This window comes from Thamnophis elegans, chromosome 5 (assembly GCF_009769535.1).
Source record: "Thamnophis elegans isolate rThaEle1 chromosome 5, rThaEle1.pri, whole genome shotgun sequence".
Classification (NCBI taxonomy): domain Eukaryota; kingdom Metazoa; phylum Chordata; class Lepidosauria; order Squamata; family Colubridae; genus Thamnophis; species Thamnophis elegans.
Genome location: NC_045545.1, coordinates 56,105,602 through 56,121,833, shown reverse-complemented (window position 1 = coordinate 56,121,833; position 16,232 = coordinate 56,105,602). Strand labels below are relative to the sequence as shown.

Genomic DNA, 16,232 nt, shown 5'->3' with positions numbered 1-16,232 from the left:
CCCTCCTGGTCAAGCAGGAGAACCTGTACCGTTTCAGATAAGTGACTGTCTAGTCCAAAGATCTTCAAACTTGGCAACTTTAAGACTTGTGGACTTCAACTCCCAGAATAGCTGGCTGGAGAATTCTGAGAGTTGGAAGTCCACAAGCCTTAAAATTGCCATGTTTGAAGACCTCTGGACTGGTCTCTTCTTAAAAACTCCCAATGATGGAGCACCCATGATTTCTGAAAGCAAGCTGTTCCACTGGCTAATTGTTCCTCACTGTTAGGAAGTTTCTCCTTAATTATATGTTATTGACTAGCTTGGTGTAGTGTTTAAAACACCAAGCCAGAAACCAGGACAACATGGGTTCTAGTTCTGCCTTAGACACAAAGCCAACTGAGTGTCTTGGGCCCAATAACTCTCTCTCTCCCCCCCTTTCTCCCCTAGGAAGGAGGCAATAGCAAGCCACTTCTGAAATATTGCCAAGAAGACTGCAGGGACCAATCCAAGCAGTCCTGTCTCCTAGCAACTATCTGGAGAAAACCCTCATATTGGCAAGATTTCAGAAGTGGTTTGCCATTGCCAATTATTCATGTTAGACCATCAACAAAAGCGGAAGTAGGAAATACAAATTACTTTTGCATTTAGCCGTAAAGCAATTGCATCTTGTATGTTTAAGTTACTTCTAAAGAATTTCATTTGATTCCAAGAAACTTAGCTTTTCAACAAATACAAAGGAAACCAGTTTTGAATAAGCAAATATAGGATTGTGCAAAAAAGTAAACATGATAAAAAATAAAGTGAACGGTTAAACTTTTTACCTGCACTTTTTATCATGTATCTTATTTTCTTCAGTTGACAAAAATTGCAAACATTTATATTAATAATTAGAAATATTTGAAGAAAATTGTTTAAGATCCTCATTACATATGAGGCACCATGCTGAGCCAAAATAAAAAGTTCATTGTGTTTTTCAAAATGACCAACCAGCTTTGTTTATTTACCTTATGTTTTATGTGATAACAAACTCTATTCTTTAATTTTATTCTGGGAGATGGAAAATACTTAAATAAGAGCATTTAAAAAATAGCAGATTTGCTCTTAAGATTGATAGAATGTTTTTTTTTTTGAAAGCAATAAAGTTAAACCAGTATTCAGTCGTTGGCATTTTTCTAGGAACTGCTATGACACTTAGAAAAGTTGCTGCATGGTAGTTAATCTTGATTTTTCACAAAAAAGAATGGCTAAGGCTGAGAATAAATGCAAAGCACTATGAAACAAGATAAATACGACTGAGAAGTTGATCCCTGGCTTGGAAGGTATGTAATTTATTTTGGAGAAGATTGCATTCCCCTAGTAAGAATAGAACTTAGTCAAGTTTATTGTGGATTTAACTCTTGTTATTGGATTCCTGTCATTGGGTAGAACAATTTTGGCTTGTACAGCAACTCCAGCCTTTTCTGATAGAAATAATTTTAGGTTAATAGCTTAAAGATGAAATTAGGGGATTTTCCTTGAAGGTAGTTCAAAAGCTGCAAATGGCTCAGAATTCTACATACATCCATTTCTGAAGTATCTGCACTAATTCATTTAGTCATTCAGTCATTTTAATAAACCACTGTTGATTTCTCTGGTCCTAAGCAACTTTGATCTAAAATTTGAATAACTTCTAGCAGCTCTTACATCCTGATAGGTGTACTGTAGGTTATTGATATTAATTGTAATGCAGAAGTGCACATTCTCAATTATGGTACTAACCACATGAAATCAACTCTCCATATCTGTTCAGTAAACAATTGAATTGAATTGAATTTATTGCATTTATATGCCACCCTTTTCCCCGAAGGGGACTCAGGGCGGCTCACAATCCAAGTCAGGGAAGGGGGTACAGATAAGGGATAAAAACACACACACACACAATTGTGGAATGTTTCTACTATATATTAAAATCTTAGTTGTTTGCCCAGACATTTTCTCTTATCTTTCATTAGCTGTTCTATAGTTTCTTAATAGTGTTAATTTAATTTATACCTTATTGTATTTGTTATTTAATGCTTTAATCTAGTTTTTACATGTTTAAAAAGTAAAATGATTTTTAAATGCACACAAGTAACTTAGCTATGATTTGAACAAATTTCAAAGCCTCCTTCCTCTACGATAGAACGATGACAAAACTGTTAAATGTCCATTAGTTTTTCATTGAGTTCAATTTATAATGTGCTGGGCAAGAACTGAGAAAGGCTGACTAAAATTTGGGAATTACAATTTATTTATAGTAAACATTTTGAATATCAAAGCTGATGAATGTATAAATCCTCTGGCATCCAGCTTAATTTGGAGAAGGCTATATTAACATTAACATTTTGTAATGGGAAGACAAAGGAGGAAATATGCACTCAATCTTTCCATTGAGTCATCTATTTTTGAATAAAACAATGCTTGATGATGTTGAAATAAATTTAGCTTATGAACAATCATTGACACTTGGACTTTCAGGAAAGCTGAAACCAAATATGTGATTTCCTCTAGTGTGGTATAAAACAAGCACTAATTCTTGTTCAATAGATCACATTTTTTTAAAAAAAACCTTGAAATCAATTTGTTATTTCTGAATAGGTGGAGTCGGTGGACATTGTATTGTTATAATAAAAAAACTGTCCTTTTACGTCTTCAGCGCTTCTGCGCATATGCACAGCATGTATGGCGCCTGCGCGATGCTCCACTGAGCAGCTGGAGTATCGCAGAGGCTCGCAGAAGCGCCAAGACACATGTGTGCGCTGCGCCCGTGGACACCAGCAAGCCCATTCCAACCATACTGGTTGGAACGGAATCCGCAACTCTTCACTGGCCTCCAGCATGTAAAATAAAAACTTGTGGCACAGGTTAATGGACACATACCTTGTATATAGCAGGGATGTCCAGCTTGCGTCCTAAGACTACAATTAGGTCACGTAAGTAGCCCTTAATAGGCTCTTTCACCTCACGAATAATGTCTAAACCACCAAAAGAAACAAGCCTTAGGGATTTATTAGAATTACATGCAGGATCTATTTCTACACTGTCCTTCACTGATCTAAATTGGCATTACTGTTTTAAGAACATACAACGCACTAGTATAATTTGCTTTGCTCATATAATAATGTTCATATTATGTTATTGATTTTATATTAGATGTTTCCAGAACTTTTAACTAGTGTTCTAGAGGTTCTGAAGTGTTAGCACAAGCAAATCTGGCTCCCTCTTTGGTGAAAGTGGCAATGCCTGTTGGAAGCACAGGTTGTCTTCTGCATACATGAATAATAAGATATTGGATATACTGAGAAAGGTCTTCCTGTTTTCTATTATAGAAAACATTGGGAGTCAATAAAAGATACTGATGCGTGGCATCTTGTCTTATTGCATTCATTATTTACAAAGAAAATTCGTGTTTCCTCTACTTTTTCCATTTTTCCAGTAGAAATGTTTCTAAAAATATTTTTTTTCCTCCAAGAACCTTTACTTTTACTTTTCCATCAGTAAAAAGAGAAAGATGACGGATAGGAACAGAATAAAGGTACAGAGAGAGAATTACAGAAAAGTAGACATTAATCTATGCCAGTTGTCAAGCATCCAGATTTTGATCATGTGACCATGGGGATTCTGCAACAGTCATAAGTGTGAAAAACAGTCATAAGTCACTATTTTCAGTGTGTGGTAACTTCAGTCATTAAAAAATTATTGTAAGTCAATGACTACCTGCACATGTGGGCACAAGCACCTGTAAAAGGAGGAGCAGGTAGAATATTAACCTCTATTCTGAAGTCTGACCAGCAACTTCCATACCAGATTGCCCCACCACCCCACAGATGGCAATGTTTTTCAACACAGCAAATATTGGAATGGCACAATTTGCCAGAGCAAACTTGCAGCTGGACAACTCACTACGTTCAACTCATCACAGGACAATTCACTGCAGGACAATTTAACAATTCTATTGAATTATTTAAAATAAATAAAACATTTTATTTTTTCATTCATTCTATCCCTCCTCTTGCATACTTTCTTTAATTATTCCACATTTCTTTGATATCAGGGTAATTCTTGTCCCACAGTGAGTGGTCCTATGGCAAATTGGCTGTGCTGAGTTGTCCCTCAGTGAGTTGGCCATGGTAAGTTTGCTGTGGCAAATGAATTGAATTGAATTTATTGCACTTATATGCTGCCCTTTTCCCCGAAGGGGACTCAGGGCGGCTCACAATCCAAGTCAGGGAAGGGGATACAGATAAGGGATAAAAAAGACGAACAAAACAATACACAATTTAAAAGCACACAACAACCATACCATTCGAGGAGTGGGGCAAAAGCTCTTTAGCCCCAGGCCTGTCGGAACAGTCAGGTTTTAAGGGCTTTGCGGAAGGTCTGGAGGGGGGTGAGGGTTCGAATCTCCACAGGGAGCTCGTTCCAGAGGGTCGGAGCAGCCACAGAGAAGGCTCTCCTCCGGGTAGTCGCCAGCCGGCATTGGCTGGCGGATGGAATTCGGAGGAGGCCTAATCTGTGGGATCTAATTGGTCTATTGGAGGTAATTGGCAGCAGGCGGTCTCTCAAGTACCCAGGTCCAATACCATGAAGGGCTTTATAAGTGACGACTAGCGCCTTGAAGCGTATCCGAAGACCAATAGGCAGCCAGTGCAGCTCGCGGAGGATAGGTGTTACGTGGGTGAACTGAGGTGCACCCACGATCGCTCGGGCGGCTGCATTCTGGACAAGCTGAAGTCTCCGAATGCTCTTCAAGGGCTGCCCCATGTAGAGCACGTTGCAGTAGTCCAGTCTAGAGGTCACAAGGGCACGAGTGACTGTTGTGAGGGCCTCCCGGTTCAGGTAGGGACGCAACTGGTGCACCAGGCGAACCTGGGCAAATGCCCCCCTGGTCACAGCCGACAAGTGGTGTTCGAAAGTCAGCTGTGGGTCCAGGAGGACTCCCAAATTGCGGACCCTGTCTGAGGGGCGTACTGTTTGACCCCCCCAGCATGAGAGATGGAAAACTTGGCCAATTAGTAGGAGGGAAACACACCAGCCACTCGGTCTTATCCGGATTGAGTACAAGCTTGTTAACCCCCATCCAGACCCTAACAGCCTCGAGGCACTGGCACATCACGTCAACCGCTTCACTGAGTTGGCAAGGGGCAGACAGATACAACTGTGTATCGTCCACATACTGATGGTATTTTATCCCGTGCCGTCGAATGATCTCACCCAGCGGCTTCATGTAGATATTAAACAGCAGGGGGGACAGGACCGAACCCTGCGGCACCCCATGATTCAGGGGCCTAGGGGTCGATCTCTGCCCTCCGACCAACACCGACTGCGACCTGTCCGAGAGGTAAGAGGAGAACCACCGTAGAAGAGTGCCTCCCACCCCCACCTCCCGCAGTTGTCGCGGAAGGATACCATGGTCGATGGTATCGAAGGCCGCTGAGAGGTCAAGGAGCACTAGGACGGAGGCATGACCTCCATCCCTGGCTCTCCAGAGATCATCGGTCAGAGCGACCAAAGCAGTTTCCGTGCTGTAGCCAGGCCTAAATCCCGACTGGAAGGGATCTAGATAATCGGTTTCCTCCAAGGACCGCCGGAGCTGAAAGGCCACCACTTTCTCAACAACCTTCCCCACGAAGGGGAGGTTAGAGACTGGATGATAGTTGTTTAAAACGGCTGGATCCAAAGATGGCTTCTTCAGAAGGGGTCTCACCACTGCCGCCTTTAAAGCAGGGGGGAAAGAAAGTAACAACCGCCTGGATCCAGCCCCGTGTCACCTCCCTGCTGTTAGCAACCAGCCAGGAGGGGCACGGGTCCAGCACACATGCGGAGGCACTTACGGCTCCCATGGCCTTGTCCACGTCCTCAGGGGTAACAGCTTGAAAATCAATCCAGTAATGTCCATCCAGATTCTCCCCTGGTGCCTCGGCTGGCTCTGCGCAATTGGAGTCCAGGTCCGTCCGAAGCCGAGCAACTTTATCCGCGAGGAATTGGACATAGTCCTCAGCTCTGCCTTGCAAAGGATCGCTCGTATCCCTCCTATTTAGGAGGGAACGGGTTATCCTGAACAAGGCGGCTGGGCGCGACTCAGCGGAAGCTATCAGAGAGGCAATGTGTGTTCTTTTTGTCGTCCTGATTGCCCGAAGGTAGACTCTGATGCTGGATGTTAAAAGCGCTCGGTCTGACTCAGACTTACTGGATCTCCATCGTTGCTCTAGGCATCTCTTTTGGCGCTTCATCTCCCGGAGTTCCTCAGTAAACCAAGGAGCCCTCCTGGATCCACTGCCTCGGATCGGCCGTAAAGGCGCAATCCGGTTAAGAGCCTCTGCCGCTGCTGAATTCCAGGCAGCAACCAGAGTCTCCGCCGGACTGCGGGCCAGGGTATCAGGAACAACACCAAGCTCCGTCTGAAAGCCCAAAGGGTCCATAAGGCGCCTGGGGTGGAACCACCTAACCGGTTCAGTGGGGGTTTGGTCTCCGAAAGTCAAGCCTCAGTAGGTAGTGGTCCGACCATGACAGGGGTAAGATCTCGCTACCCCTCAAACCAAGATCATAACTCCACTGCTCCGAGAGGAATACGAGGTCGAGCGTGTGACCCGCCGAGTGAGTCGGGCCCCAAATTACTTGGGTCAAGCCCATGGCTGTCATGGAAGCCATGAACTTCTGCTCTCCATCAGAGTGTTCACCGAGCGAAGGCAAATTGAAATCCCCCAGAACCATAAGCCTGGGAAACTCAATTGCCAGCTCAGCTACTGACTCGAGGAGCGAGGGGAGGGCTGCTGCAACGCTGTTGGGAGGCAGGTACGTTAACAGCAAGCCCACTTGACCCTTGAGGTCCAACTTCACCAGCAAGGACTCACACCCAACAAGCTCCGGAGCAGGGATCCTACGAGGTACTAGAGACTCTTGGATAACAATAGCCACAGCCCCACCCCTTCTCTGGGGTCGCGGCTGATGAAGCACCTGAAAACCCTCTGGGCACATTTCAGTGAGGGGGATTCCTCCCTCCGGGCCCAGCCAGGTTTCAGTAATACATGCCAGGTCTGCCCTCTCGTCTAAAATTAGGTCCCGGACGAGGGGAGCCTTGTGAACTACAGACCTGGCATTTAGCGACAGCAGCCTGAGACCAGGGTCCTGATTACTCACACCATCTGGCCTTGGAGTGGGACTCATAGGGCCGGAAGGGGGGATCTCTGTAACGTAGCGAGCCCTCCTTCCCCGGTAATGGCCAGCCCTAAAGTCCCCGCCATATCTGCCCCTCCCTGTTAAGACCGTAATGCTCCGGCCCACTCCCGTGTCTGTAGTCCCTCCACCCACCCCCATAGCCCCCGCATTTCCCGACAGGCCCTTCGAATCAGTTATCCTGAGATTGGAATAGGCCCAGATCCCCCCAACACTTCTGCGAAGCGCTCAGTGTGGGGGAACCCGGTTCCCATCCCAATCTCGCTTACACACTCAAACACTCACTCACTCACACCCCCACGAAAATTTAAAAATACAACAATATAATATAAAAGGGAATTACACAAGTTTAAAAAGTGGGATCATTCGCTTACAATCATACACACCCACACTACTTACAAAGAAAAATTGCGCAGGTATAAAAAGGTGATAAAATAAGCGAACAATCCATACATAAAGACATAAAAGTCCATAGAGCAACAGCACAATAAACCGGTCAAGGCCGGCACGAAGTGAGGGAGCTAAAAAGGCCTCTTTCTCTAAAGGTCTAGTATAGGAAGAATAATAGTCGAGATGGCTAGGGTAAAGTTTCTGAGGTAATAGTGGACGATGATAGCCACGGTAATAGACGCAGTCCGGGGGGAGAGATGCAGAACTAAAAGTCCAGCGGGCTAAGTCCATAAAGATGAAACGTAATTGGAGGGGCCAGCTAGAGTAGATGGTAAGGATGGTAAACAAGAAAGCCACCCCCCAGCCACAAAGGAGGGCAAACCTTGCACGCCCAATAAGATGGAAAGACGGCTGTTGTAGGTTGAAAGGCACTGGATGGGGGAAAAGTTCAGAAGGGCCGTAATGGTGGCTACAGACTAGCCGCTCGATCACCCTAGGCCCTAACCCACCCATCCAGGCTAGCCACCCCTTCACCCGGTCCACGCTGACAAAACAGACCAGACGGCTAAGCCGGGGCGTTTTCAGGGTGGCTTCGGCGAGCCAATAGAACAGCAAGCCAGCAGCAGCCTAACAGTGATTAAGATAGTCAGGGCGGCAGTCATAGCAGTCATAGCGGGGTCGAAGCTCCCCAAACAAACGGGGGGGGGGCGGTGTCCTCCAACAAACTTAGCCACAGCGTTCTCCCAGTTGCATCGGCAAACCAAGGTCTAACAAGCCAACAGCAGCCCTGCAATGGTCATAGTCACCAAGCCAGAATGGTAGTTGCGAGGAGACCAAACCCCCTCTGCAGCTAGGCCACGGCGTCCTCTAAAGCTGAGCCGCGGCGTTTTTAAAACGGCCTCAGCAAACCAGAAGCACAGCGGCAGTCGCGGCAAACAAAGCAGCAGTAGGGGGGGGGCGAGGCTCTCTCAGCCAGCAGTTAGAGAAGGGTCGGAGGGTCGAAGCTCTCTCAGGCCAGCTGGATCATAAAAACTCCCAAACGGTGTCACCCAAACGTCTCCGACCAAGCTGGGTCGCGGCGCCTTCCAAACGGCACCCGGGCGGCGTCTTCAAACGCTTTTCCAGACCAGCTGGGCTGCGGCGTCTTCTGAGCGGCTCCCAGGCGGCGGCGGCGTCTTTCTCAAAAGGCAGCCTTGGAGAGCAATGTCTCTCCAGTCCGCTGCCAGCACCAGACCCCCGAAGAAATCGCTCGTGCCCTGGCCTCTCTCCAGCTCAATTTCTGAGGCCAATTACTCTTTTTTTTTTTTTTTGGCTGTTTTCCCGTACAGACGCCGGAGCGATAAGCTCGGCAGACATGTTCCTTCACACATGCGCCAAGAAAAAGGTCCCTTCTAACTCTGTAAATCTGTTTTTGAGCACTAACTCCAGACTTGCGTTATAAAGCACGTTTTTACAGACAGGTCAGTCTATCGTACAAAGAGCAGAGCCAGATGATGCCTCGCACTGTCAATTTCACCGCTTTGAGGTAGAGCAGATTGCGGGAAGCGGGCGCTGCAGGCGAGGCGAAGGAGACCCACAAGAGGAAAAGAAACTCCTATTTCTAGTCATAGACCCAACGTTATTGCTAGAAATCTACCATCTCTGAAACAGGTGGGAGATATTTCAGAAACACAGCAGAATCAAAAGCAATTCCTTTTGATTCCCCATACTCTTTGGTGACTATCTGTGGAACAGCAACACTGCCATACTCAATGTGTTTCTTTAAAAAAAAAATTGGGGGGAAAGTCAGCATAAAATATGAAATATTAGACAAAACATCAAATTTAATATTTCATATTTTATTCCTTTTTTCTAAAAAGCTAATAAAAATCACCGAATTGAAATGTAAAACATCATTCTTTGGAGACTACCGAAAGAGACATGCAACTTTCCATGGATACTCAAAGATTTGCAATTGGATTTGGATTTATTTTCCCAGTTGATGACCTCATAACCTTTGAAAACACTTCCTTACAACAAGAAAGCTTTTAGTGCCAGATAATATCCAATAAAGGTAGAGTTAATAATAGGCTGATGAAAAAATATTTCTTATGCTATTACATAAGGCAAGCCAAGTTTTGAAAATTATCCAGTGTCTAGAATAGCACTATATATTTATAAAAGTATTTAAAATATTTTAATTTTCTACTTACATTTAAAGTTAAATACATATGTTTGTTACATATAGTTGTATTCAACAAAATATATAATGTTTATTGTTAAATCCAGATGTATTATTTTGCATATAGAAAGGCGAAAGAATTTTTCTTGCTTAATGGAGAAAAAAGAACAAAACTCCAAAGTATGTTTCTTTGTGGAAGCTGTCCATGTTATCTGTGGAACAACATCACTGACATACTCAATGTGTTTGTTTCTTTTTAAAAAAAACTTGGGAAAGTATCTCAGCATAAAATATTAAATATTATACAAAACATCAAAGTTAATATTTCATATTTTACATCTTTTTTCTAAAAAGCTAATAAAAATCACTGAATTGAAATTTAAAACATCATTCAACTTAGTAAAAAAATGAAGTTATATTTTACCTTTGCATTCAGGAACAGACCCTCTCCAGATCCCAGTTTCATTATCTTCAGTTATACAATGCAGAAGATCACCTCCAGAAAGTGAAAACCCAAGATCACAGGTATAGGTCACATTTGAGTAAAGAGGAAAAGTTACATTCTTTCCTCCAGTATAAATTCCATTCTTTATTTCTGGAGGAGGAGGACAAGTGGGCCCTGAAACAAAATTGTGTAATTGGTTAAAAAAAAAACCTGCCAAAACAAATGGTCAATTAATTTTTCTAGGAGAGGAAACTGGATTGTCTATATCATCTGTCTGTCTGTGTGTCTGTGTCTGACTACATCCATCCATCCATCCATCTACCATCAATATCTTCACCTAAACAGTCACTATATGATAACACCAAGTCAGCTGGATATAGTTTTACAAAGGCTACTGGAGGTCAGGTCTGGCTAGATTATCAAGGAGGAGGAAAATTGATCCTGTCAGGCCTGATGAATTAGCTAGGATCCTTCAAGCTGTTCGCTTGGTCACCTCTGTATTATTAGATCAATGCATCCTGGTTGGTCAAAGGACCTTTGGTTGGGTTCTGATAATAGTGAATTTCTCTCTGAAAAAGATGTGTTCCTGCCATCTCTTGGTTTACTCCTCACAAAGGGCCATTAGTAGATCTCACTATCCTTAATTATTTCCATTCAGTTTCCAACATTCCATTTTTAGGAAGGATTGTAGAGAGGGCAGCTGTGCTAAAGATTTAGAGGGCTCTGGAAAAAGCAAATTGTCTGGAGCCTTTCCAATGAGGATTCTGACCTGATTTGGAATGAGACAGCATTGATTACAATTGGATGATGTCTGGTGGGAGCAAGATGGGGGTGATGCATCCATCCTTGTTCTTCATCTCAGCAGCTTTGATACCATCAATCATGGTATCCTGGGGTGGCTCTAGGACTTGGGTGTGGGTGGCATAGTGTCGTGCTGATTCTCCTTTTATACAGACAATTATAGTTGGTGTTGATATGAGGGGAGGGGACATGAGAGTTTAGCTCTTTTGCCATCCTAGAGTTTGGGATGAGCTATAAGTATCTCCACCCTAGCTATCTTAGTGTTACTGTGGAGGTTTTCTCAATGCATGGAAGCTATGGGGGCGTGAATGAGACAATAGGCTTCTGCTCAGCCCGAGTAAAAACAAATGGTTCTGGATTTTGGGGCTTCCTTGTTCCAGGGACTTTCAATTTTGGATGTTAGATGGGTGGCACTTCCACAAACACACTTAGTATTCAATCTGGAGGTCCTCCTGTACTTGCTGTTCTTGCTCAAGGTCTTTGCACAGCTGCATTGGCTTCCAGTATGCTTTCAGGGACAATTCAAGCCCTTCATGTATTGGGATTAGGGTTTCTCCAATTATTTCCACCTATCCTAGATCTGGCATTGGCTAAGGAGTGTTGGCTGATGGACGTAGGAAGATGGCATTCTCTGCTGTGGCTTCTGCCCTATGGAACATCATTCCATCTCAGTTTAGGTTAGCTCTAACCTTGCTGTCCTTGGGGATGTTATTTTTACCATCTCTGAATTAGATTTATGCTTTTCTTGGTTAAGCCATCTAGGAGGAAATCAATATGAGGGTCCAAATGAGGGTTAATTCATTATTGAGTGAACACTTGTACCTGTTTCTTCAAAAAATATATCACTGGACCCAGCAGTTTCCATCTTTGGAGAAGGCAGTGGAGATTGTGTATAGCAACTCTACAGGGTTATGAAATGAATGATCTTGATCTTTTCAGTTGAGTTTTAGATCTGAATACAATGCTAACATGATATTGATTGCATTTGAAAATGATCCTTCACAGGATCAGGGTTAAGGATAAAACAACTTCCCTGGTCCTGCTTGATCTTTCCATGGCATTTGCTACCATTATCTATGGCATACTTGTGGACTATCTTAAAATGTTGAGAAGGGGACACTATTACAATTGTTCTCCTTCCTCTGGAATTTGATCAAGTTGATATTAGTATGTAGGAAAAATCCATTCCAAGGGCCCTGTTGTGCAATACAAGACTCACCACTCTTCCCATTTCCCATACATAAAGTCAATGAATGAGTTCATCTCTCAACATGGGAATATAGCACATGATACCCAACTTTTTATCTCAATTCCTGGCCCGACAATGCCATGGAATCCTATCCTGGTTCTTGGAAGGCATGCAAAATGCCAAGGATGGAGAAAGAAGGAAGGAAGGAAGGAAGGAAGGAAGGAAGGAAGGAAGGAAGGAAGGAAGGAAGGAAGGGAGGGAGGGAGGGAGGGGAGGGAGAGAGAGAGAATTTAATTCCAGAAGAAAGATTAAAGTAGAACAAACACAAAGGGAAAAAAAGTCATGGATACCCACATGACTGCTAGTTCCCTGTGTTAGCTTTAATCCAATTTCTCAGCATCTGAAACTAGCATGAAACACTGCTAAACTTAGAGATGCTCCAGTGGGATCCCAGCCTGTTCTAAGCATTTTATACCCATTCAGTCCCCTGCTGCAATCACAAGCCTGGGCTCAGGCTGTTCGAAAGAAGTAAAGAATCTTACTGAAACATATTGGAGGCTTTGGTTTCCATACGACTGTATTATCATCATATGCACGTGATAAGCACTGGATTGTAGGTGATCCAATTAATTGGTACCTCAAGAAAAGAAAAAGAACACAATACATTGTAATCACTTTCTCTTTTAAAAGATTGCAAAATAGATAGCCAAAAAATCACATTTTTTGACGTTTACTGCATTATTTAAAGCATAAATTATCAGGGTCGAATTACAACATTTTGGGCATATTATTTGAAGAAATATGTCTCTTGAGAAGTCCATATTTCTGGGAAATGAAAGATATCTCTCAATTACAGCAGCGATGGCTACACTATTGGAAGACATGAAGAATACGTAAGCAGAGCATATGTAAGCAGATAGACCCTTTCTTTCCTTCCTTCCTTCCTTCCTTCCTTCCTTCCTTCCTTCCTTCCTTCCCATCCTGGACATAAATTGTTTCAATTTCTACCCTCAAAATGATTATAGAGCATTGCACACCAGAACAACTAGATACAAGGTCAGTTTTTCCCCACATGCCATCACTCTGCTAAACAACTAATTCCCACAACACTGTCAGACTGTATTACTATTATTCTTCTCATCCTTCCTATAACCTATCTCCTTTTCTACTTACAACTATAATCTTGTTGCTTGTATCTACGATTATATTGTTTTATTTAGCTTCCTATTATTTCAATTGCTTATTTAGTGTCCTATGACTATGACTAAGTGTTGTATCTTATGATTCATTATGAATGTATTTATGATGACTATGATCATGATCACTTTTATCTTTTATGTACACTGAGAGCTTATACACCAAAGAAAAATTCCTTGTATGTCCAATCATACTTGGCCAATAAAATTCTATTCTATTCTGACTGCCAGCTGATGTTGTGGCAAGATCGGACGTGAGGAGCGGTCTCCGTGCTCCTAAATTCTCACTGTTAGAGAGCTCCAAAAGGAGGCAAAGCCACCCTGTAGGGGTGGTGAAGAAAAAGGGGCGTCCTGCAGGTTGTGGAGAGCTGCAACTCTCCTGTTTGATCCAGGCTTTCTTTTTCCCTCTTGTTCACGATGAGGATAAGAGGCTGCCATTATGGCTGCCATGAAACTGGGACAGCCAAGGCAACAAAGAAAATGCAGGAGTGGTGTAGATGAACAGTGATTGGAACTGGGTGAGATTATTCCTTTTTTACTTAGAACCTAACCCAAAAAGGGAAAAAAATCCGGGAAAAGAGATTTTTAGATTTATTTGTTAAAGCAACAAATAACTACTTAGAGAAAAATCCCAGACCGAGAAGGAGGGAACTAATGGGAGAAAATTAAAAAACGTTTAAAACACAGAAAATTGGATTTTTAAACTGGGTAGGTTTGGGAAAGGCATTTTAAAATTCTGGAACTATCTACTTAAATAACTGATTTGGCTTCTATAAATCAAATTAAAATTGGTTAAAATACCTGTCAGATTGGAGACACTGAAATCTAAGCAGAGGGCACCCACCTACTAATGAATAAAAAATGTACCATACCCCTACAAGTCTTGGAAAATTTTGATAAATAAACAACATTTATCTGGAGGACTGTGGTGATATCTACTGTTCTATATTAATCTACCTTATGACTACTGAAGGTTTAATTGTGAGAACACGGATCCTGAATTACCTAAAAGAACTGACTGATAAATCCTGGGATATAAAGAACTATGATTATTGTACTCTCTGAGAAGCAATGTTAGGAGTGAATATATGGTTTTTGGACTATTGAGCAAGAGTGAGACTTACTAAAATAAGATGAGATGCTCCTTCAGGGGAAATGAGTGGAATTTTACAAGAAATTGCGATATTCCAAAATATTAATGACACTATGACAAAATACCACAATGAGATAGGGAACCTATACATGGTATAGATGGGAAAATAGAAAATACTTCACAAGGAACAATGAACAAAGATCAAAATGTCCAGGAAAAAAATCCAGAAAGAATGGAAGAAAAGATAGAACAGACAAATCAGCAAATAAAGCAAGAAGATAAGAGGAAAAGGACAATAAAGATAATAATGAGTGATGAAATAAATCAAAGAAAAATATTTTAAGAGATTAAAAGTGAAATTAGATAAGCAGGAAGATACCTTTGAAAGGGAGATAGGGGCTTGGTTAGATACACTGGAGGCCTGGCTGCATAAGATGGGAAAGATGGGAGAAATATTTAGACTAGATAAAGATCCAAGAGAGGAGCATGGGAAGCAAGCAAAAAAATGAATAAGAATTGAATTATTAAAATGGGCAAGAGATGATAGATAGAAAGGAAATGTCTTAGAAACAAGAAATAGGGGGATATTAGTATACACATTTTTATATAATAGAATAATAGCAATAATCAGATGGAAAGATTAGAGGTTGAAAGATGGTATTACTATGTCTGTTCAACTAATACTGTGATTGGCATTAAAATGGTATACTGAAACACTGAACAATTAATTAATGACTATATCTTAATACAAATATGTGTATCAACACGAAGATTACAAAAGTTTGACTAACATAACAAATATTAATATCATTATTATTTATATCAAAATGAATGACACCCAGATGCCACACTGTTCATGTTGATGTATATCTATATATCTACATTTATATACTAAAAAAAATAATTTATTGTATTCCTTCCTTTTCTTTTTCATATTTGCTTACATTGTTAAAAAGAAATCTAGTCATTTCATAAGTGGTAAAAAAAGTCCAACTCCACTATAAAAATTATTCACAGCAAAGAAAACTTGAGAAAACACATCATGAAAAAGTGCAACATTCATTTTTTAAAAAATCATCATTAATTTACTATTTACTGTGCTCATACCACGCTGACCGCTTGCAATCTCTGCATTCCCCCCCCCCGAGCCTTGCTACATCTGTCTTGCCATTCATGCACCCTTTATCTGAGTCTTGCTGCTTTACAAGTGCATCATTTAGCAACAAAAATTCCAGTCTCAATTATTGTCTAAAATAAAGGACTAATAGTATAATTAGACTTTGCTAAGGCAGCCAATTTAACACGCACCCTTCATTACAGCTGAAATTTACTTTTGCTTTTAGCAGGAAATCCATTAGCATAATACGGTCACCATTTTCTGGTTTCCCTGGATCACCGCATGGTAGTCCTAGGTAATAGAAAACAAATATTGAGAATTACGATTCTATGTTTTTGTATGTATATATGTATATGTGTGTGTGTGTGTATGTATACACACACACACAAACACACACCAAAAGGAGATAATTTCAATCAGTCATAAAGAAACCTTATAGATTTTCTTGGGAGAACAGTCATAGTGGAAAGACAAGCTAATTTATATATTGTAATCAACAAAAATTAATGCCCTGAAAAATGCTTAGCATTAGATAGAAGATAACTTTGTTATAGTCCCTGACCAGCAACACAGATATCAATGAATAAAATTATCAATTTCAGTTTCAAAATGTATTCTAGCTGAATCTGATATATATGTGTGTGTGTGTGTGTGTTGTATTTGT

General features: G+C 41.7%; 1 protein-coding gene across 1 annotated transcript in view; it reads right to left on the bottom strand.

Annotated features, from left to right (window-relative positions):
- Window positions 1-1,382: 1,382 nt before the first annotated feature.
- The window catches only part of LOC116509421 (complement decay-accelerating factor transmembrane isoform-like), a 48,954-nt gene continuing 34,104 nt past the window's right edge, over window positions 1,383-16,232 (bottom strand). The window contains exons 4-8 of the mRNA XM_032218579.1: window positions 15,760-15,859; window positions 12,705-12,799; window positions 10,152-10,346; window positions 2,881-2,975; window positions 1,383-1,442 (exon numbers count right to left, since the gene is read on the bottom strand). Of these exons, the coding sequence (XP_032074470.1) occupies window positions 1,383-1,442; window positions 2,881-2,975; window positions 10,152-10,346; window positions 12,705-12,799; window positions 15,760-15,859 (545 nt within the window). The remainder of the gene's footprint in view (window positions 1,443-2,880; window positions 2,976-10,151; window positions 10,347-12,704; window positions 12,800-15,759; window positions 15,860-16,232) is intronic.